Source organism: Haplochromis burtoni, unplaced genomic scaffold (genome assembly GCF_018398535.1).
Source record: "Haplochromis burtoni strain Fernald_Lab_line unplaced genomic scaffold, NCSU_Asbu1 Contig_65, whole genome shotgun sequence".
NCBI classification, from domain to species: Eukaryota; Metazoa; Chordata; class Actinopteri; order Cichliformes; family Cichlidae; genus Haplochromis; species Haplochromis burtoni.
Genome location: NW_024582426.1, coordinates 1,062,934 through 1,087,462, shown reverse-complemented (window position 1 = coordinate 1,087,462; position 24,529 = coordinate 1,062,934). Strand labels below are relative to the sequence as shown.

Below are 24,529 nucleotides of genomic sequence, written 5' to 3'. Positions count from 1 at the left end.
CCATTGTGCTGTATAGTGCATGCACAGCAGTTTGGTGTTTTTTCGTGACAACTGCATAAAAAAAAAAACTTTTGTACTTTTAATCGCATATCTTTACACACAGTTTAAAGCAGAGTCACACAGGAAGTTAGCTAAGTCAGTGTCTTCTATTACTTAGAAGAACCTGACATATATAAAAAAAAATTTATTAGTTTGCATGCACATGAAATCAACTTTAATTATATTATAACCACACATTTTCCATTTACACCAGAAGAGTTCAGAGGAGCAGCTACAGCTATTATACAACTGCATAATTCTAAGAATGTTATCAGTCAATGGCATCGTCTCACACTTCAAGCACGTATCTTACTGTAAATGTCCCTGAACAGATAAAAATTACAGTGTAGGCTATCTGGTGGCACAAATAGAATTCCAAATTTACATTTAGGTTATATCTGTTTACTTCCTGTTTCTATATGAGTTCATCGGGACCACACAAAGACTGCTTCGCTCTCTGAGTGCCTTGGTTTGTTTTTTCGGGGGGAGTTTTATGCCTGACCTGACGCCTTTTCGCAAATGACAACGAACTTAGAAAAGCAAATAAACGCTGCCCCCTTCTTCCTTCCTCATCACAGCTGGTTCTTGTTGGATTCAGTCGCCATGACCTTTATTACAACTCATATTGAAAACTGGGTCACTGTGTCTTATAGTAAGTACCAGGTGAGACAGTAATACTTCCTGTTGTGGTATTTTTAAAAACTATGGGTGTATTTAACTCAGAGACTTTATCTGTGTGCACAGACAACAGGGTTTAAAGCAGCACTTTACTTACAGTAAAGCACAAAGTAAAGTCTACAAAGCCACAGTATAACACATCACTACATCTGAATGTGTCCATAAACATTTGAATTGTTCATTTACCGGCAATCAGTGGGGGTGCACAGCGATGAAAGAATTAACTGTAGCCCGTAACAATAACGTCCCGGCACAACACACATCTTTGCAGTGAGTCAGCTAAATTTATTTGGAAAGGAAGATGCTGTTTCACAGTACAACTTAGAACATCCGTCCATGACTGCGCACTTGAGACTAGCAAGCAAATCCACTAATTCTTCTCATTTTTTCTTCACTTCATCAAGTCAGACCTTTGCGTATCATGAAGTGACTGGAAAATCACATTTTCATGTTGAAAGGTTCAGACTGGATTAATGGACTGCATACCATGAAACTCCTATATTCTTTTACCTTCTTCATCATGATTATTCTTCATTTTACATTTACAAAAAATGATTAAACTTGTGTAGTTTCTAACTTAGAATCTAAAGATCTTAAAACCTTCTGCTGGCATCTGAAAGCCACACAGGCTTTACATCTTCTCTGTCCTGCCTCCACTCATCTCCTATCAGGCGCTTTCTGCTCCACTGCTTACTGAGAGGCAGAAAGCGCTGAAGTAAAGTACTCACAGATGTGTGTTTCTACTAAAACCTGGCAAATCAGAAGAGGCGTCACGGATTGTAAAAGTAACCTCACTGCCTTAATCGGCAGGGGTTTGACTGTGTGTGCATGTGTGTGTGTGTGTACATTATATGTGTTGTAAGTATATGGACATGAATAATGTGTCTCTACGTCTGGATTAAGCTGTCTCTCTTCATGCAAAAGCAGAAGGTTTGTGGGATAGTTGAGTTGGATTAAACCCATGCTCATCCCAAGCCAAGATGTCAGACAAGGCTCTTCTCTAGTCACTTTCCTCCCTTCACTCCTCCCCCAAATTTGCCAATTCAGAGTTCAATGCGTATATTTCTAAAAAACATAATTTCTTTACTTGTCAAGGCTGATGTCGTCAGAAGGCTGCTCCCAGCTGGAGGAGAACTGGTTTCGCCAGGCCATTACAGTTATTGTTTTACTTGTTGGTTTCTGCTCATGAATTCTAATCCAGGTATTGAAGGACTGTGTGTTATTCTCTGTGTGTGTTTGTGTGAGTGTCTTTGTACATTTTAGCTCTGCCAAGGTCTGCTAGGCGCCACTACTGAGGTCTTGCTCAATTTTATGAATCTAACTTTCCACTTTGATGATTTGGATCCTGTCGAAAGGTAAGTGTGTGCGTGCGCGTGTGTGTTCACGTCCGTATTTTTGCCACAGGCAGCAGAGTTTAGCTGAGTCCTGCTGTGCTGATAGAACCAGAGCCACCAAATAAAAAACCCAAATAATTAACAGCCTCATTCCTGTTTCAAAGGCTAATCCTCTCTCCCCTCCTTTCTCGCTCTTTTTCTTTTTACACGCCCCCCCCCCCTTTTTTTTTTTCTTCTTGACCCAAATTCCATTTTCCTTGGCTCCATCTAGCTTAGTGTAATGACGAGGGTTATGAAAATCATCTGGCAACTCCTGTGACAATATGTCACTAAAGTAGCAAGAATGGCTGTAGAGTATGGAATCCCACCAAGAGGCAAAGATTCACTCCAACACACACACTCACGAACACACTTCTTAACTAGGGCTTGGCTCCAAGCAATGTGTTATTCATTAAAGGGAATCAGATTGTCCTCACTTCATTGCCTGCTCCGTTTCTCCTTTTACCAAAAGCAGAGAGAAGAAAAAGTGGAATAAGGAAGATAAGTTGAGGCAAACTTTATTTGAAGACTGCTTTGGTTGTAGGATCCACAATGATCAGTTATAGAAAAGGTGTAAATGTCAGACACTCTCCCTATTTCTAATTATGTTGCATTTCTCGTATGTCTCAAATCGTTTGAATGTATTGTGTGGTGTTGTGTGAACTCACTATGCAGTAGGCCACCAGGGCTCCCTGCACAAATCCTGCCAGGACATCGGTCGGGTGGTGCTTGTGGTCGGACACGCGTGATAGGCCAGTGTAGAAAGCCATCATCAGCAAAGTGAACTGGAGCAATGGGCGGAGGAGACGAGCGCCACGCCATGTAAACCTGGACTGTATGTAGAACTGAAAGCAAGGAGGAGAGAAGAGAAGAACCAAATTTAATATGCAAAACTGTGCACATGCTCTGACATAAATTCCCTTCGACAAACAGAAAATGTTCTGTGTATTTGGTGTAAAACATATAACCTAAATTATCAGAAGGCAGTAATAAACCCTCACACACACCTGACTAGTTTTCATAAAAGACACTAAACGCTGCCTTTATAACCCTGCACCTGTGGTGTCTGTGTGTGTATATTATTACTGTCTGAGAGGTCTAGACTGACTCAAAGTGGGCAGGCGCTTGCCAGATCCGTAGAGAAATTCATACTGTCTTCTGAAACACACACACTTGACTGCATGAGACCCGGACATGACTGATTCATGGTTCAAGATCCCAGCTGTAAAAACAATACAACCACAGTATGCCACTGAACACACACACACACAAATACACACACACACACACACACACACACACACGCATATATATATACATACCATGCCATGCATGCTTCAACACTTGGGATGAACTCTTTACCCTCTTATAGTGCAAACAGAAGACAAAACGGATGCACCCCCTTACACTCCGCCTGCAGCCCATTTTCTGGGTCATGATGAAGACAGGGGAGAACCAAAACAGGAAAAACTAAATCCAAGGCCACTTTCAGTCACTTGCACAAGAGCAAAGTCATACACGCTCTTGCTCTTTTTTTATCCACTTAACATGCACAGCGGTGAGGTCAGCCCAGGTTCCTCAGACATCCTGTGTTTCTCCACCACTCATACCCCTGACTTCCTGTCTCTCACAACCAGAGACAGAGGGCCTGGGAGGGCGAGTCTCAGCCAAGGTCTACCCAGCCTAGACCTCCATACTTGTGTCCTATAATCAGTCAGTCTAACAATTCCTGCAGACAGTGCCGGCCTGCAACCCCCAACCACTAGCCCTGGTAGGTGTGGACATAAAGCTCTCTCACATTTCCTCTACGACACCCTATCATTGTTCTTATCCTTACGATAGCTGAGGAAACGATCCCTCCCATCCCTTCTGTTCTTGTTCTCCTCCTCGCTGGCAGGGATGTTTAGACTTCAGGCTTCCTATACAATGGTTGTCAGGTAGTGAGTTAGAACTACTGATAAGAGCTTTTGACTGACGTAATGCACCTATGAATGAAACCTAGCTAAAAAAAAAACAACTTTGCACAGCCTGTGAACCTTTTCAGTTTAACAAAGTTTTAATGAAGGATGTGGGAACAATAATGAAAACTTGAACTTAGTCAAAACATGAGATATTACAACCTACCAGTCAGTGTGCCCATATCTAATTCGAACACACTGAGGTAACCCAAATAAGCCAGTCCAAGCCTGGTTCAACACACTAAGTCACACAAAGCATGTGAGAGCATTCATGATCATCTAAAATAAAGTTCAGTGTCTCCTCTTTAAATCCAACATGACCTCTGCCTTTTTAACCGAGTCTTGTTCCCAGAATTTGTCTTGACTAGTTAGATATGAGGAAAATACCAACAAAACACAACAAAAGGAATAAATTCCCATGACAGATGGAGCCAAAAGCGACACAAAGTCTGGTGGTTTCTAAAGGAATCCTGTAAGATCTTCTCGCCTTGTCCCTCTTGCACCAATTCAGAGTGAATGTTAAATTAAAAAAAAACATGAACAAACACAACAAAGTGAGAAAGAATTAGAAAGCAAGGTCTCGCTTTACATGCGTGCCCCATTCTCCTCTTTTCTTTTGGTTCACACCATGTTGTGGCACATTAACATAGCTATGGTTAGAGCCATTTTTAACTTGAATACAAATATTGTCTTTTATTTAACCACCAACATGCATTCTGGCCCAGAAACAGTGAGATATCGTATAGTCACAACTAACTCACGCAAATACTTTGTTTTCTCATTCTGAGAATACGCAGATGTTGAGTGTGCATTAGCCAAAACAAAAGATAGTTCAGTGGCACACACAAATGCACGCATATGCTTGTTTTCTGTGGCTGTGGTGTTGCTGAACAGCATGCCATGTGGTCTGCGCCAGTTATGGGTGTGCTGTCTCTGAAGCCTATGATGCTGTTAAGGCACAGCTCAAACCACATCAGTCAGAGATGCAGCACTGAGGCATGCTTGTCAGGAAATTAAGTGCTTCAACTTCACTAAATGCCAATTAGCAGATGAATTGAGGTTGTGAGAAAGAGGACGAGGTGGCAGCCCCAATGTGGAAATGACACTTTCAAAGTGGAAAGCGATGAGTGAGCGAAAGCACCAAAGAAAAGGAATATGTATGCCACTAGAGGCTTTGATGAGGAAAAAGGCAGCCTTGATAACCTATTTTCACTAGAACGTTTGTGCAAAAAGCAACATTTGCATATGAAGCTGTTCGATCTTCTATTTATAGTCTATTCATTTAATTGTTTTAAGTATTGAGTATTAATCCCTGACATTAATTCTTATTAGCTACCACGTGTCCTCAACTGTCAAACTTCTATATTCTTCATATTCCTTTGGTTTTAATTTAGAGTTTGGCTGTTAGTGACGTCTACAAGAATGCATATTTAGGCAGACTTCAAGAGGGGACTTCTTTGAGTGGAAAAGCAGTGTTTTTCTTTTTACCACTGCGTGGGCCTACTTTGTGGTCTTTGTTTCAGGACGGTTTTGTATTCAAAAACATCAACTACAAGCTGTTCTGCCTCTTTTCAACTCCACTCATATTTGGACTGATGCTGGCAGTCCTGAGTTTACCACAGCTGGAACATTGGTCTTTGACTAGTGTGTCACTGTGTGGTCTGGATGCAGCACATCTCCATTCCCTTGCTACTTTCCCCCTGCGTTTTATGCAGTTCTTTTCCTTCGTCTGACCAGAGTGCAGCTGTAGGTTCACCCAGAGGCTGGGAAATACCCACAGCAACCTCTCACTGCACTGCACTGCAATCCACTATAATACATGGGATATTCAAGTGTCTTCACTCTGAGAACCAAGACCACCTGGTAACCAGGCCAGCCAAATCCAAAACACTGACTCTATTCTTAAATCCCTGTAGCATACAAGGGAGATTAAAATTTGTGGTCTGTAAACAAAGGAAGAAGGGGAGATGATTGGGATGTGTGTTTGTGTGTGTGTGTAGCTTGAAATGCCTCTGGGGTGCTAAACCCTACCAGACACCCACAACAGGTGGACTGAGAGAAAGATGTGGAAAGGGATGAGTGAGAACAGGAAGTATGCATGCAACTGTTTTGAAGAAAACAGGTGGAGTGCATCCATCCTTCTCCCCAAGGAATTAAAAAAAGAGTATAAAAATGAGTGAGGAGATGAAGAAGAGGAGGTGGAGCAGTGGATAAGAACAATGTTTTTCTCTTTCTTTAAGCAGTAAATCCCCTAATCAGAGCCCAGCCTTGTTTCCATAACTCCATCTATGTGCAAATCATTGTTTCTCTGATTGTCAGCATATGTGTGCCTGCATGAATGTTAGAATATCAGAGCTTGATGGTTACTTACACACAGGTAGAGCATGGTGAATAACGAAAACGAGGCATGTCCTGAGAAGAAGGATTTCCTGTGGAGAGAAACCGTAACTTTTAAACTCGGAAGGAGTACATTAATAAACATATTATATTCTGTTCATACTGTGTGTGCATCGTTGTTTACACAAACCTAGCTTCCTGTACTTCACTCTCTTCCCCAGTGCAGGTATAGTTGGTGATGTACCCCAATGAACAGTTAATAGTGGAGAAATTTGGTTTGCAAACATCTAAGAAGTGAGGTCTCATCCGACCTACAGACACCTTGGCAATGTCTGTGAATGACTGGCTGATGGCGCAGCCAAAGAGAAACACACCTATCTGCAAGATGACACACAACAGTGATTAGATAAAGCAGATGACTGTAACTGATTGTTAGATAAGAACTGTCTCCATTACTGTTGCTATGGTTTTAAGACTTCTAGACTTACACAGCACAAGTACCTAAAACGATAATGGTGGCAGATTTATCGTACACAGGATATGAGTTTTTAAAATGTAGCATGCTATTCTAAGACCAAAACTTTTGTGGCTGATGTAAACGTTGTGTCGCTAACAGATTTTAACAGCTGTTACTAATTATGTCTTCTGAGTAATTCACTACACTCAGTACTGTTTTTGACTTCCTCAAGAGGCTGGTCCAGAGACCACAGAAAGGTCTCATATCACTTCAGTTATATTGCACTGAAGGTTTATAATATTTTTTTGTGTTGATGCAAAAAACATGTTTCCTATCCCACTTTTGAGATAATGTTTTAGTTCCTTCAAAACATTCAATAGCTGTTATTAGAATTTACAGTCGACTATGTGCCTTGCATAAAAATTACATACATACAATGTTAGGTTTGGCAATAAAATTGAGATGTTTAAAAAAATGCTTTACTATGTAAGAAATTATTAGAACACGTATGATGCCAGTCAGATGCAGAGCTGACCTGCTTGTAGAGAGCTGCAACGTAGGGATTCCCCACAAATGACTTGGTTCCTTGGTGCAGCTGGTGAATCCTGTAGCATTCTCCAATCACAATCTAAAAGGAACATTTTTTTCAGATACAGCACACAACACTCATTACAATTTTTTTTAAGACGTTGCCGAATCAAACAGCACTACATTAGTTTCAGACACATGAAACCATGCAATAAAATTGTAACTTTTGAGTTATCATGCAGGAAATCTAACTCAATTCCAGGTTGAAGTAACAGAGAGATTATGAAGGATGTAACAGACAGGAAAGACAGGACAATAGATGGTGCAAAGTCACACATAAACAAACATAAAAGATGAGCATGGCCTGCCTTTCCCTCAGGCAGTTTGAATATGATGTGAATGTGAGCAAAGGTTCAATGATATGATCCGGTCTTCCACGTCGGATGTAAAGAATAAAAAAAGAAAGTGAACGTCAATGAAAAAGGAAAACAGGTATCTATATAATTTTTTATGGAGCTTTAGTCCAGTGAGCTAATTGTGAGTCCTGTGGTAGTCTAACCAGGAAATGCTGAGTAGAGGTAAGGCCCATTGAAAAGACCTCATCTATACTGAAGGGGCTTGCGCGCGAAGTCATGCCTTGAGGCACAAAGATGTCAATAAGTCTGTACCACCTGGGTTCCTGGACTAATAGACCAGTTGCTCTTTCCTTCTTCTTCCCACAAAAGGCTTTAGTCTTCTGAATAATTTCTTTAAAAAGTATTTACCTGCACATCGTTATGCCTGCAGACATTGTGAATGTAAACAGCACTATGTGCACAGATGAATGTGCACACATTCACACTGCCTATGGCAGTCTTTCCACACAATGTACCCTCGTATTATTAGCTTCTTTTACTGTGTACATGTACTCTTTGTGTGTGCTGTTAATCTTGACAAACACATCTATTCTGGGTATTAGGTGCTCAGCTCAGCTCACAGCCAGGTGAAATAAACGTGGTGGTGTACTGTATGTTTGTCTGTGCTATTGTCATTGAATTACTCAGATCAGAGGTGGAGATTAAAACCACAGGAGACTAATACAGGCCACAATTGTTTATTTTTGTTGCCAGCATTCAAATCTCTTCTCTTGTTTCTACCCCCTGTCTTAGTTTATATATCTGCTTGTATAGAGCATCTCTGAGTATCCCAGAGAATCTAATCTTTTTTTTTTTTAGATCATCTTTATGCATGGTAACTCATACCTTCTAACTGTGGAAACAGAGTCTGCCAGACATGAATCTGTCTGACCAGCAGGGCTATTGGGATTTTCCTTTCAACAGAGATAAACAAGAGACCCAAGTGGAATCTGCTACCACTGCATGTATATATGTGCATATATGCGTATCCATGTGCCTGTGCCAGCATGGGAGACAGCGCGTGTGTTACAGGAATGGTGTCGGCATGGCAGTAGACGCCACTAATGGAATACAGCTGTGTAAGACACGCCAGCTTTGCCCACACGTGAACATGTGAGGTAGCTAACTAACACAAGAACAGGGTCCTGGATCCAATAAGCAGAAGAGCTGAGCTGGTCCAGCGTGTACGTGCGTGGGCGCCCACTAAGTTGATGGCACAGAGGCGACAGCGAAGCAATGTTTCAGTCTGGGAACTTATGAGGGGGCTGTGCCACATAGGAGTCTGGGGGCTGTAAAGATCATTTAGCTTGACCACGTGGCAGTAATTGTCATGCACCCCACCACAAGTCATTATAACATGTTTCCACTAAACTTGACCCCCTCTAATCTGCTGGCACAACACCAGAACCATTCCCGTTTTCTGGAGCACGGTTCCAGTCATGGGAATTTCATGCTGTTGCTAACTAGTGAGACGCTCGAGGCTACCAGTGTGGTAGCGAACAGAGCGCTGACATATTTACCAGTAGTAATGTACAGGGCACAGAGGGCACGGAGTCAGCCATGAGAATGGAGTAAGAGCTCATAAAATCTCTTTGGTATTTGGCATGCAGGCATCAACACACATATACACCAACATACACTTCCTAATATCGCTTGGGGGGCCTCTCACTACCGACTGACTCACTCACTTAGTAAAGTAATAAAATGCAGGCCATTATAAATGGCTTGGAAAAAGCTCCTGAAGAATGAAGTATTAAGAAGAAAGCATTATAGAATGGAGGGGGAAACAAAAAAGCACATTTAAAGGAAAAAACTGGAGAATTTTAGATAACACTGCATGATAAAAACAAAAATTTGATGAAGGCTCTATGTTAGGTTTGGGACTATGCGTTTTGGTTTCTTAATGATCGTTTTCTTTTGTCTTATGCTTTAAATCCAGCTTCTGTGTGCTCTACCTAAAACACTGACTCACTCCCCACCAAGTTCAAGAAGATCCCGTGTTAAAAGATGTAGATATTTTGATGAGTCATCTTTATATAATCTTCATTCCAATATTGACCAAAATGTATTATTTGTTGCAATAAATAAGCAGCCCCACCGATCTCTGTACTTACTGGGGATATTAACCGGATATCAACTTTGCTCCATAGGAAGGAATCCACACCTTGAGACATCTGGTGTATGTTCTTAGCTCTCAAGCTGACATTGTGAAGCTACAATCTGCACGATTAGGACTTAACAAGAGAATACCGCCTATTTACTATTTACAATACTGAAGCAGCGCGGAGCTTCCGTTGGTCTCTGATAGCTGCCTATGGCTCTATGTGAAGAGCCACTTGTGACAGGGCCAAGGTGCTAATCCGGTCCAGACGATCTGATTTTTCTTTACTTTCAAAGATCTTTAGTGAAGATCTTAGTTCAGTTAAACTATGTTCATAGATTAAAAATCCACTGAGCTATAAGACCTTTTGCTTTTTGGAATGTCAATAAATGTATGATGTTTCCAGAGCCAGAGTTAAATAATTTAGACCTCGACGTTAACCAAAATAGCCATAATGATGATTTTTGTCACAATTGAGTAACCCTACTATGACGTATCTAAGAGTTTTACAAGGATTAAACCAAGGGAGGTGTAAAGATCGACTTACGGAGAAGATGCCAATAAGAATGCCAACACCACAAAGCACAGCATCACTAATGGTCTCTCCCTCTTTTCGCGGGTACCGGATGGACTCGTCCGAACAGTAAAACCCGCGCTGGTACGGCTGTATGGTGCTAGTCTCAATGATCAGGAAAGGCAGGCTAGCTACAAAAGACACAAAGAGAGAAGGACAGGAAGAGGGAGAGAAGAAAGAAATAATAAAAGCACCAGGTCAGTTACACAGACACAAACAGGAGAGAACGGCGGGAGCACAAGGAGCATGCCGGCACTGGGGATCATGGGATAGCAGAAGTGGTTGGGGCTTAAGGAAGTCAGATGGACAGCTTAGAGCAAAGGAGTGACTGTTTTCCAAAATCAGATGCACTTGCAGCTTCAGAAAAAAGTTATATAAGCCTATCTAAACTTTGGTAGAGCTTATGTAGCAGAGTCACTCCTTCACAGCCACCTTCATAAACCTCGAGCCCTTCCTATTTCCGCCTTCAGAGTTTCCCATCGCCAAGTGCTTTTTATGTCGGATGGACTTACGGACACCGCAGGCAGTGTCAAGCCAACAGAAATGAGGACTGAGGAAGGTACGGTGCTTCTCTTGTAGGGGTAGTACAGGCTGGAGTCGCTGCAGTAAAACCCCCTGTGGTAAGGACGAATAGCGGTACGATGGAGTACCATGGCTGGCAGCATAGCTACACACAGACATACACAAACACATGGATAGCTGCATGAACCTATGCAAATACATGAGCCGACTCACAGTCACATCTAATACGGGGAATCATACTGCCACATAGCTCAGTTTACTCACCTGTAAGCTGAAGAGAAAGTATCATTAGAAAACAAATTAGAAGACAAAAACCTTTCACAGGTGTGTGTGCTCACAGTAAACAGTCTGTTTACTCGACAAACTGTCTCCTGCTGCTCTAGTTGACAGTGCGACAACAGGCCATTGAGAACTGAGCTTTATCCTGTAGCTTCACTCATTCCTCACAGAGCAAACACACACTCACACTCAAGGCTATTGGTTCATTATTAAAGAAGAAAGAAACCAATCAACAGGGGGATATTGTCAATAAAGTTTGCATAGTTTTAGGGAAAAGAGTTTCAAAATATCTAGTAAAGAAAAAGACACATTTCTGGGACATCCCTCTTGTACTACTCCTTTAACACTCCATAACAATCTAAAGAATTTCACAACTAATAACAATGCAGGGCTGTGATTAGCCATTAGTAAAAATTCATTTTGATGTCTGCTTTCCTAACCAGTCTCACACACATGGACTAATATACTCCTGACAAGGGGGAAAAGAAATACACATCTCCAAATCAAAGCAATACAAATATAGGCGTGTAAACGCTGGCTGGGACTTTCAAATTCTTCTTTGAGGGATTTAAAAATGTGTGAATACCAAGAAAAACAAAAGAAAGCCCACCCAAATCTGGAACATTTTTTGCATAAGAACATGTTCTCATGCAAAATGTGAGCTATGTGTTCACAGTTGCTCATAAATAGAGAGAAGTCAAGACAAGAAGGTGTCCTGAAGACCCACATCCAGACACACCAACATATACATTCAATGTCAGACTGCTCAGAAAGTAGTCCCACATGTGGTTCATGTGGTTAGCTCACATCATGGTTTCCTTTGATGTTTTGGTTTAAGATCCAGGTCTACTCATGAATGCTGCTGAGAGCCACAGCTGTCTTCTCGCCAGTGATGGGTGATGAAGATCATGTTACCGGTCTGTACTGAGGAGCACAGCACTCAGATGAACTTCACGCAAACCTCAAAACACACATTCTTGTGCATGCCTCCGAGAGAAGCACACTCAGCTTTCAGACTTGCATAATGAAACTAAAAGAAGACAGTGTTGTCTCAGGTGCTCGCCAGATCAATGTGTATATGTTTAAGCCATGTAATATAGCTACAGTCAAGAAAAAAACATTTTTTCTTGATTTTATGCTGTTTTGCTTCCTCTGAAGACAAATTTTGCCAGCAGAGTTTAAAGCGTTTTTGTATTATTATAGCTGATTTTAGTGTGAATTAAGCTCTTTTTCTCATTGACTCTCTTTCCACTGGTCAACATAGGTCAGCAGATGTAATGGTCACTGAAGCAGACACCTGCACAAACAGCATGCAGAATTCATCAGGGCACTGGTGGGCCCACACAAGGCTAGCCCAGGCTACAGTGGTGTCTGAGAACCATGTTGTGCATACAACAGGAAGAAGGAGATGTGGGTGAGCACAGAATTGCCCGGGCAAGGCAGGGCGGGACGATCAACACAACTTAAGATGAGGAGATTCCAGCGTGTTTCTGTTCATACAAGACTTTCAGCATAATCTGCCTGGGAACTTGGCTACAGATACTTTAAACAAAGTGAGAACCGTCACATGTTAACTCTAGGCATAAACTGGGGTGTGTTGGGTAAACAGTCAGCCTGGAAAATAAAACATTTCCAAAAATCAGTTTCTGGTTTCTCTCACAGCATTCCCTGTTTTTCCTGGGGTTTTGCGTTTTTCTCCCCCCTTCTTTCCTGTCTTTCTCCATCCTTCCATGCTGGCCTGCTTGTGGAGGGAGGATTCACATGCTAATGAGGAGGCATGAAAGAAGTTCATGGGCTTAACAGACACACTCAGACAAAAACACACAAGCTAACCAGTGCTTAAAGGCTAAACCGATGGGAGAATACCATGGGAAACTCGGGAGTTGACCAGCTGAATGACTGAAAAAGTAAAGCGAGATTGAGCAATTGAACACCTCGACACTACCTATTGAGAAGTCATGAAAGCCTCTCTGTCTGCCCGCTGCACAGCCTTGAGATGCCAGGCTCTTTTGCGCTGCCCACCCACCCCTCCATGCTGTCGCCCTTAAAGCACCCTGTATGTTGGCATTCTCCTCATACCACAGTCAGTCCATGAAACTCTCAGCACAAATTCAAAGGCGCACCAGTGTTAACCCTATGTCACATCTGAACCTCCTCTACAAACAGTGGCGTGAAGATATATGACCCCTTTTCCCCAAGAGCAAATGACCTTCGGGAGACCTGCTGACCTACAGAGAGAGGAAAAGTGGCGGAGGAGTGTCAGAGGAGGGAAAAACCAAGACAGAAGGGAAGGAAACAGAAAGAAGTGGGATGGGCTTTAGCAAAGACCTGTGGTGCATCACTGAATTAAAAAAAAACAACTGCTTTACAAGTACTGTCAAGAGGTCGCTTTTACGCGACGATGCAGTTCATACTTCAACTACGGAAACAGAGGAAACATTCATTTGAAGAAGTTGTGTGTGTGCTTAAGCCAAGGAGCTGTTTTTAGCACACAAACTGGCATGTAAAGAATAATTGGGGTCTAAAAATTTCCTCAATGGCGAGCTAGCGAAAGACAGGGAGGGTCTGAAAGTATGAAGAATTCAACAGGGGAAAAAAACATAAATGCACTCACACACACATAACCAAAGTGGGTGGCTTAGTGAGTTTGGGAACAGTTCTATTTGTCTTATCAGATCCTGTCATGCACTTCTCTCTTCAGAGAACCGCTGCAGACCACTAAAGACTTACCGCAGGTCAGAGAGGGAGAGAGAGGAATTCCTTTGGCTGGTTGAATCTGTGTTTATATGCAGAGGTCATGGCAGGGCTTGTGTATGTGTGTGTGTGTGTGTGTGTGTGTGTGAGTGAGTGAGAGAGCGAGTAAGGGCACTGGACTTATTTTCCATTCGTAAATCCACTCACGTGCTCACGCTCTGCTGCCTGCTGGAAATGACAAACACATGATAAAAATATGTCCACGTGCGTTTTGGTTGGGTTGGGGTTTTTAAATGTATGTATGTAGTTTTCTTTGTATGTGATCGAGTGTGTATGTGTGCGCATTTGTTTATGTGACTGAGATTATCCTTCAGGCGTCCGTTTGATTGGCTTTGGAGCTAAATTTGGCGTAGTCAGCGAGAGCTTCGATTAGCAGGGCTAAGACTGATTTTTTTAGTAAGAAAAAAAAAGTATTTACTTTATCAAAATGTTACATAGCTAAAATGAAGAATTTAGGATTTTTAAACAGTCTTCTTTACTATACAGTTCAAAGATCCTTGAGACTGCAAGGCAATGATCATGAATTTGCTATCACTTTCTTTTCTTACCTTAAGCCTGGCTATACTTGGCACAACAGGAAACAATTGTTATTCCAGTGCCAGCTAAAGCTCTACATTGCTTAAAAGGTTAATATCCTTTGACGTTGCACTAATATCCCTGTAGAACACCAGCGTGTATGTCGAGTCCATGGTAGCGAGGTTCCCGCTCTTTGGTTCTCATGACTTTCTCACCGTTCTGGTTTTCTATTGATATTTTAATAGGTTTTCATGGCTTTCAGAAGCAAAATTAGAATGATATCGTTATTTTAGTGAGTGATGCTGATTGTCAGCAGTGAGTGTGAGAGGTAAATGGGAGGCGGAGCAGGGCAGAGGAAAAGGTATTGTAGTCTGCACTAATGGAGGATTTCCTCCTCCTGTCTCTCAATAAGCAATATGTGACCCGTTCTAAGAAGGAGTGGGAACAAGGACAATTCAGAGGAGGGTTAGAGAGGGCCGGGTCTATAGTGTCTATAGTGTCTATAGTGGGTTGTGACTCTATAGACTGAACAGTCAATCAATCAAACTGTTTAGTCGCTTCTTCTCTGATTTTTCTCACCTCTATTTTAGCAGATCAGATAGCAGCTCCGCTCACTTCCGTAGCTGAAATCTGCATGTCGCACCAATTATTGCAACATGCCAAGTGCAAAATGCAGTCTCTAAATATGTGGTTAGATTTACATGGATTCTGCGATAACAAATTTTGGACAATTTAAGCAATCTGTGACATTTTGAGCGAATTATTAACAGGTTAAAATGTTTTCTTTTCTGTTAAACTAAGTGGAACTTTTTAAAAAACTATAAACAACATGATCTTTGCCTGTGTGGACATGTCAAAGCATTTATATTTTTCAGGCTACTGAAGAAACTCTTAATACTTTTATAATTCTGATTTGTAAATACCAAACGACATAATCTGCATTTGTAAAATGACGTTTTAAAGTGCCCTACATTGCTAAAGAGAAGTGTGGAGAGATATTATCTTGCGGTTATTTGATATGTGTGTGAATGAGAAGGAGTGTCTTTCTTTATGAGCGTCCTTTAGTCCGGGATTGTTGATGAATGAATGCTCTCATCCAGCTGCAAGTGACATTGCAATTACAGAGTGTGCATGTGCACTATAAATGGGAATTGTGTGTGTCAGTAGTGAGACTGTGTTTGTAACGCACACAGTTTGTCATAGTGGCAAATGTTCTATTAAAACAGTGGTACATAGTGTATTTTTAACTGTTTCTATTAATTTATTTAATAGTAATTCCAGTCTCAATCTTAAGCTAAGTGTTTACAGAGGACACATATTCATTATCATTTGTACTGTCACCCCTGAGGTTTTAAAAATGGCATGCCAAGCAGATGCCTCGGATGTTTTGAAATTTGTCACACATCAAACACTTTACAGTTAGGCAAGCCCACCCAGTTAGCCCTATCTTAAGGTCACTAAAGCCATGAGCAAGACTATGTGAGGCTTTCCACATATTTAGAGATAGTGTGCATACATTCAAGACAGATCCCGGAAGAGCAAAAGGTCATAGGTGAGAGATGTGACATAACTCTAGGATTATACTATAGCCTACAGGATCCAAATATCACTGTGACGCTGTGTATTGTATCTTCCAGAGTGTGCGGTTGTGTGTGTGGCTATGTGGGTGTGAAAGTGGATTACTGTGGTTTCACTGGCGACTTCAGCCAACTTCTTTCTGAAAAAATTTTAAGCCGTCGACCACAAAGGGCTTTAAAAATGTCCTCGCAATCCAAATAAACAAACTCGGCTCCATATAAACCACCCGTGCTTTTACCATACACATAATGACTGTTTAGGAAACATACGTTTATAAACGCGTGCACAAACATGCACCGATACAGATGTTTGGCTCGAGATATTAGTTTCTTTGTTTCCACAGGTTGCTGATGTGTCTCACGCATGTACAAAGCTCACAATTACACAAACACAGACGCACACATAGATACACAGGAGTGGCTGAGGTCAGCAGAGTGGTGCGCAGAGTGAATCCCTTTTTCCCCCCCTGTGTGAATGCTGTAGCGACCGGGGGGCCGCTGGCTGAAGCATGTGCTTACTCAGAGAGATTTTATTCACAGGAATAAATGCCTTTTTACACACAGGCATCTGTTGGGACACACTCTAGGGTCTTTTACCAGCAGGCACCTGTGTGGGCAACTTCTGAGTGCTGCTGCTGGCCCTGTGTTGCTTTTGGCTTGTAAGTGCATTTGAAGAGATGAAGAGAAATTCACCTTTGGTCCACATCAGAAACTAGGGAATGCGAGAGGATAGTCATAATTTGTTTTAAAAAGATCAGTTAAAAGTCATGGAGACTTATTTAATGCTTGGCTGCACTGTCAGCAAAAAAGACAAATGCACAGCTGCTCCAATGAAGAGAAACATGAGCAGCGTCCAGGGCCAGATCACGTTATCTGGCTGGTTGGTTAGATGGCTGGCTAGGCGTTTCTCAACGATTGCCATAATGGCATTATTACCCCTTGGGACAAAAGCCTGGCTGTGCAGAGGAGGGCTATGGATTCTCTGAAACCTGATGCTTCTATCTCTGGGTAATGCTCCCCTAAACTTAACACAAGACTGTCTTCTCATTCCAGCTCACCTCAGCTTATACCCCAGACCATTTTTTAATAACCGTGTACACAAGATGTTAAACTGCTGCTACAGTACAAATGTAAAGCATGATGTTTTCTAGTGTTACATGGATCCTCTTCAGCCAGGGGGCTGCTCTGTATGTAAACAGGATAGAGCTCAGTGGCTGCAGCTTAGATAAGGCCTGTGCCATTAAAGATGCTGAGCTGATTACTACACAGCTCTGAGCAGATAAGCACTACAGCCCACAATCCAGTCAACAATAAAGCTAGAAGCAGCAACAGCCATAAACCACTGATAGATAATAAAGCGACCTTGAGTACCCAGTAAGAAGCTTCTTACGCCCTCTCATCTCTCCCTCATTCACTTATTACCCCTCCCTTCTATTTCATCCTCCTTCAGTCTGCCACTGGTCTGTTGGTCCCTGTTAACGAAACAAAGAGCGCTGAGATGCATCAAAAGGGGTATTGTTCTCTCCGAAACAGAGAAATCCCCCTGACCCCCATCCCTGGATGCACACAGCACACACACAAATACAGAAGACTGTATATGCAGTAAGAGAAAGTGACAGACAGAGGGGCCTGTGTAACAGCAGGAAGCAGGCCCAAGAAAGGATAGTGTGGGGGGGGAAAGAGATTTAATGAGGCCCATAACTTCAGATCATCTGCCGCTTGCGCTCTAATTTACATTAAAGGGCTAGTGCCATTGTTGTTCATCACATGTTGACTAATAGAAGTAGAAATAGGGTCTAGAAAAACACTGGGTTAAATCGAAAAAGTAACTATGGAAAAAGTAGAAAGTCTAAGAGTTAATATTTCCATGGGTGTAATGGGCAAGTAGATGTTTGTTGCCCACATGCAGAATTCTGTGAAATATACATTTACATTTCTTGGTGAAGGCTAAAACACAAGTTTAAACACATTCAAAATTGACTGCTAACAAAAGCTTATTGTAAGGTCCTGCCCAGTAATCCAAAATGAGTTAAATAAGCAGTTTGAAAAGTGTTTATATGAGAGGGATATAATCATAGATGAGACATGAGAATGAGAGGCATTACTACACTATTGTTGTCAAAGCGTAAACTACAAGCTGGTGTCTTTGTTTTATTGTGCAATTTGTGTGCCAGGATGGCGACAGTATAAAAAAAGCTAAAGGAGATGAATGTGTCTGGTTTGTATAGCAGTGTGAACAGCTACAGGCAAATTGGTCAAGCTTATGCCTTCAGCTTGCCCACGGGAGCCACATGGGACACAGGTCTATAAATCGAGCCACACATGCCTCACACATGCTACCCACAGAGTGAATACAAAATGCTTCACCCTTCAGGCTATATGGTCCATTTAATGACAGCTCTGGGTGCCCTCTCTCTTATTCCCGAATCCCAAAGGACACACATGCACACGCTCACACCCACGCACCTCTAATCACAGCCCTGCTAAGGCACATACCCCAGGGGTTTGGTGGTTAACTCTTGCACCAACAGAAACCCACCGCATGTCACAATGACAGTCGGAAAATGTTGCAGACCTGTCTGGCATTGATGCCACTGGTGCTCTTCATCTCAACATGCACGAAAAACATAGATCTTCCCAAAAATGTGCACTTATATTAGCATCTTATCTAGGAGAGATAGTAGCCCTAGGCTTCTGTTGTCAGGGACATCTGCTGATCTTTATCTTCTGCCAGAGGACACTCGTCACCTCGTCACCTTCTTAAGAGCCATAACCTCACCTTGTCCTGAAGCCGCCAACAAACACTCATCACAGGCTGGGCACAGATAACATTTAGATATCATAACGACAAAAGTATAGTCGAGTAATCAAGCTATGTTGTGTTATGATGTGCAAAGTGTTCTCACAATAAACACTCAATCTGATTACTGTCAAAACTAAATCCTGAGACATATTCTTCTGTGCATGTCTATTAAGTGTCTGCTGTGGGTGACACATGAGTGTAACTAATGTCACACAAAGAGCATTGCAGATATTGATCATATGTGAGTCTCTTTTCTTTCTGACCTTTCACCTAATGTCTTAAACAGATCCCAATAAATCCCAGCCAAATATATTTCTAAGAACATGTTCATGGCTCCCACCTCTGAAAGACTTGTGCAGAATCCCTGAGAATATTTACCCTTGGATTAAGGTCAGCATCTTTGGATTGGAGCCTGTGTTTCAATTTCTCTGTGATAGACTCACATGCTGCTTCAATGTAGTTTTCTAACAGACACAGACTGTATAATCCATGCATATCAATATTCTTCTAATATTATTTTGTTCATTATTGATCTTTCCCTTGCTATTCTGAGACTATTATGAAGACAGAAGACTGGCTCCGGTAGAGAAGGAACACGGGGAAGGAATGGAGATAGATGTGGAAATGGACTAGGAGGCAAAAAAAAAAGAGACAGGATTTCATTTCACAACCACACCCACCTCCGACCGACACTACCTTTCCGTTTCCCACCCTTTCCTGAGCTCCACTATACACACACACTCTATATGCCCCCTGGTTCACTTACTCCCAAAATTGCACCAGATGTCCCATCCAGAGTCTTTGGGCACAGAGCTACAGCCAGATGAAGAATTTGTGAAATTCTCAAAAATATTTGTAGAGCGGCTCAGGATTGAAGTGGCTGAGGCCTGGAGAGGTGGAGGTTAAACCTCTCTGACTTTAATGAGAGGCTGTGTGACTGACTGCTGTAATGTTATAGCAGCTGATGGGAACGCAGGAGTCGAATACAGAAGGGTTAACGCTCCGGGGCCAGTTATGAAGCTGATTCCTCGAGGCCAAAAGGTTATGCTCTTCTTGGCTACCTGTCTGTGATTTGTGGAAAAGCAGACCGCTGAACACCTGACTGTATCAGAGCTCCAAATTTTGCAATAAACACATAATTAAACGTTTTAAAACATTATATATATATTTTTTTGCCTCACAGATCATCATAAGGAGACAGATCGTGATCCTTTAAAAGAAGCATATATAGAGTCAATGAATCCATGTTTATGTTTTACAAAAAGACCGCTCCATCCCAAACCAGTTCTGCAGAAGCAAACACATAAAGTATAATCCCCTGTGCATTGTGTAAAACTTAATCATGGTTTAAGTGAGACTACTTTTGGATGCTTGGGTTCCAGAGGGCTCTAGTCTGCGTCTCGTTGCAAAGTGTTCTCACAATAAACATTTTTTTTTTCAAACAGCCAAGAGAAGACTATTGGGCAGTGAGTCGCCAAAAGGGAATACGAAATTCTGCGGTCGAGTTTGTGTATTTATAGTGAGTGTATACTGTTTGTGTGCACGCTCCTTATAGCATTGCTAAATCAACTCGACTGCTCTGTAGGAGTGGAACCTGATCCAGAGTGAAATCAGCAGATGACACTTGCGCTCAGCTGCCAAAACTGTATGCCGTAACCCTGGTCTTGGTAGTTGAGTGCTGGAGAGAATGTGAGTATGCTTTTTCAATGCCTTTCTAATCTTGCTGTACTTGTGCATTATCAGTTTTCTTCAGCAAAACCAACTGGGATGGCTTCTTCATTAAACATGTAAAGATGTTTTCTTTTGTCCTTGTGTGCAGCTATAGATGGTCTCAGATGTCTTTTATGCAGACACTCATTATCTGCGCCTAAGGGTGTGTCAGTTGGGCACATTAACATCCTATAGGAAGATGTAACTGCAGAGACTCTGCGTGTAGAGCCCAGCTGGCAGAATAGGAACTAATTAAAGGTAATGAGATACTTATCTATTTCCCAGTTTTAGTAGTGTACACTACTTTTTAGCCATAAACAGGCTCAGAACAAAAGCTATCAACCATTAAGCATTCCGCTGAGCTCTTCGACAACACACCCGCATTCCTCCTTCCTCATTCAGGATGCCCTGATAACCCTCCCTTTCTACTGATCTCTTCTCCCTCTCTTTTAACCCCCTCCCCAGTCACCCCCTCGCACCAAACCCGCAACTCCCCCCAAAACACTGAAGTGGGCCAACCAATCATCACTGAGCAGCCAGATTGTGTTTAGCATAACAAAGGAGAATCTTTGTAACCATTTGTTACTGTGTTCTTACATGCATTGTGTGAGTTTACAGGCATACATGCGTGTCTGTGAGTGCGTGTGTGTGTCCTAACAAGGCAATGGAGAACTGTCTGTAGAGCTTTAACCAATAAAGGAAGTTGGTTTGTGCAGGAAATTCAGTCCACATGTGATCAAAGCTCATCTACAGTTATATGAGTGCAGATGAAACAGTGTATCTCTGTCTGGGGTTCTTTAATAAAAAAACTAGTATAAACCCAATGGAAAACTTTGTCTGTCAGCGAGCTTTGCTTCTACCTCACAGCACTTATGTGGAGTTAATGTGCACCATTTGTAACATACTGGATGATACAATCCAGCTCCTGTGTGGTAGTGTTGCATACTTCATCGGTACTTTACTAGTTCCTTTATATTGCCCTATTGGTGTGTCTCCCACCTGCTCCTCTAAAGCCCGGTCAGCCACTGGTCCCACTTTTCGATCCCTCACTCAAATTGGAGAGGCCTTCCCCTACCACAACACATGCTTAAGCAATTATTCCACGCATTCCCCTGGACAGAGAGGGAGAAAGAGAGCCAGAAAGAAAGAAAGAAAGTAATTTGAAGTGAAGAGATCAGGGGCAGCTGGCCAGGGATTGGCAAGATTCTAGGAGTGAATGTGTAGAAGTTAAGCAGAACTCCCGTAATCCTTTTCCAAAAAAGAGAAAGGGGAGATGGGGGGAATGAAAATAGTGTGAAAAGAAAGGGGGGGGGGGTTTACTGGCGCTCAACACTAAAAGGACTGGGCTACAGTGACAACAGCCAAAAACAAACCAGCAAAGCAACACACACACAGACACCAGACACACATACACAAAGGCAGCACACTGAATCTGTATGGGATGTCCACTGAATAAATACTTAGAACTAACACACATTAAAATTTCTGTGGGTGCAAATGAGAGCTAATGCAAAAAACTGTTTTGTGAGCTGTTAGTCAGTATCTTAATTACACTTTGATTTTTACTTCAGTCACCTTGCAACTCAGCCTATGGCCAGCTTTAGCTGGACTGATAGACATGTTCATCTGATTTGGGGTCAGATGATCATCGTTATCAGAGAACAGACTGGGGGAAGTGGTGGGTGTTGTCTGGCTATTTTTAAGGGCAGGTTAGAACACTTGAAAATATTTATGCCCAAGGCATGTTGACAACTGATCAATTACAGTGACACTCCATGGACTTTGAAATGATCAGTATATTACCCGGTGACAGTTATCTCCGATGAGAGAAGCTAGTCACCTGTCTTGACAACAACAAAGAAAAGAAGTTTTCTCTTCTTCTCAGTTTACAAACTGATTGTGATTCTGGGTTGAATTAAAGAAAATTAAAAGTGCGAACTCCTGAAATGTTGTTTGATTTTTTTTATTCGGCACTTCCACTGCCCGGGGGTGTTGCGTTGGTACTGGATGATAAGGGGATGTAGCAGCTGAAGTTGTTTTGCAGTTACAGATAACGGGCAATACTTTTAAAATGATAATACTCTTTTTGGCAAACTTGAGAAAAGGCGGGCACTGTTTATCTATTCTAAAGGTGGCTTTTATTGTGAGTGCAATGTGCAGAAGTTTCTGTCTTCACTTTTTTTTTGCATGTACTCTACAAAAGCTGATGTGAGATACGCAGTTTAAATGGTAACAGAGAGGAAAGCATCGTGTAAACATATCTGTGAACTTACCAAGTAGAAGGCAGAAGACATCGAGCACTATTAGCACCTTCTTCTTACTGTTGTCAACACCATTGTTGTTATTTAACGTAGAGGTTCCTCCGTTCCTTGTTTCTTGAGCCATTGCTTTCTCATACATGTAATTTTGCATTTGATGAGTCCCCGTTTCAGATCAAAATCCCACACCGCACGGTCTATGAAGAAACTGTGTCAGGCTCTCAAGTCCTTGGAAGAAATGTCATGCAAAGCAACGGGAAACAAACTTCCCAACTCGCAGCTCTCTCGGAGTTTCTGATCTGTTTATGACTCGCTCTCTCGTATTTCAATTTTACAAAATAATTAAAAGTCAGATGAGTAGTAGGCTAAATGGAGAACTGACCCGCGGCACGAACTTAGTTTAAAAAAAATTGCCTGCACTGGTACTGAATGGAAAGCCCGCTCCCCTTTATCTGTCTTGTTTCAAAGACTTGGAGTGAGACTTGCGTTGCGCATCGACAGCCGCTCTTGTTATATCAATCCTTCTTCTCCTCCTCCTCCCCCCGCTCTCTTAGTTCCCACAGCAGCCCTCCTCCTCTCTCTGCTAACGAGTAATCGTCTCCATCCCTGCTTGAAAAACTTGGAAGAGTGGAGACCAGCAGTGGACTGACCACCGTTGCGGATAAACTGCTCCTAGCGGTTACTCACTGTAACAGGCGCAAAACAACCGAAGCGCTTTTGAGTTGAGACTATTAAAAATCTTTGTTCTTGGACAGACAAAATAAAGAGAATATGTTCCAGTATATAGTGCTAGAGGTTTTTTTCAAATTTTCAATAAAGTGTTTATTTTAAAAGATGAACAAAAATATAATATTGCAACAATTAAAGTTCAAATGTTAATTAAAATATTGATATTTGCTTTTCATGTGAAAAATGTGTCGAAACCTTATATATATTTGTCCAGTCTCCATACAGAGACAAAGACGGGAAGTCTGTAATTCGTGATTTTAATCCTTTTTAACTTCAGGAAATTTCTGTTTCCAGACGATTTTATGTTTAATACAAAAAAATATCTTATAATATAACATAATGTAATATAATATGTTGGTGAGCGAACACTATTTGTTGTCCAATTTGAGAAGCTGGAGCCTTGTGTTATTTTGTGTATTTTCATCGTATTCCCGTTTCCTCTTTTTTCACATTGTTGTTTTGTCCTAGATTCCTTTCGATGCCGTTCTTGTCCGGGCAAATGGCTATATAAATAAATATTGCTTGCTTGTTGCGTATGTTTAACAATAGGAGTAGAAAGAAATCCGAAACTCATACCAGGTATTGAGTATTGATGAATCATACGTATGCTGCCATCTAGTGGTGAACTCCACATTTTGCATTTAGGAATAAAGAAGAAAAACCCATACTAGTAAATATGTGTGTGTATATATATGTATATATGTATATATATGTGTGTGTGTATATATATATATATATGTGTGTATATATGTGTGTATATATATATATATATGTGTGTGTATATATATGTGTGTATATATATATATATATATATATATATATATATATACATACATACATACAGTGGGGCAAAAAAGTATTTAGTCAGCCACCGATTGTGCAAGTTCCCCCACTAAAATGATGACAGAGGTCAGTAATTTGCACCAGAGGTACACTTCAAC

The 24,529-nt window shown here is 41.6% G+C and overlaps 1 protein-coding gene across 2 annotated transcripts in view; it reads right to left on the bottom strand.

Annotated features, from left to right (window-relative positions):
* plpp3 (phospholipid phosphatase 3) overlaps positions 1-23,451 on the bottom strand; it is a 28,196-nt gene extending 4,745 nt beyond the window's left edge. The window contains exons 1-6 of one of the 2 annotated variants that reach the window (XM_005923257.3): positions 22,875-23,451; positions 10,414-10,571; positions 7,378-7,470; positions 6,576-6,763; positions 6,420-6,477; positions 2,759-2,935 (exon numbers count right to left, since the gene is read on the bottom strand). In XM_005923257.3, the coding sequence (XP_005923319.1) occupies positions 2,759-2,935; positions 6,420-6,477; positions 6,576-6,763; positions 7,378-7,470; positions 10,414-10,571; positions 22,875-23,013 (813 nt within the window). In that variant the 5' untranslated portion in view covers positions 23,014-23,451. Of the gene's footprint in view, positions 1-2,758; positions 2,936-6,419; positions 6,478-6,575; positions 6,764-7,377; positions 7,471-10,413; positions 10,572-10,952; positions 11,108-22,874 lie in introns of both variants that reach the window. The other variant, XM_005923258.3, reaches the window with a different exon arrangement.
* Positions 23,452-24,529: the final 1,078 nt, after the last annotated feature.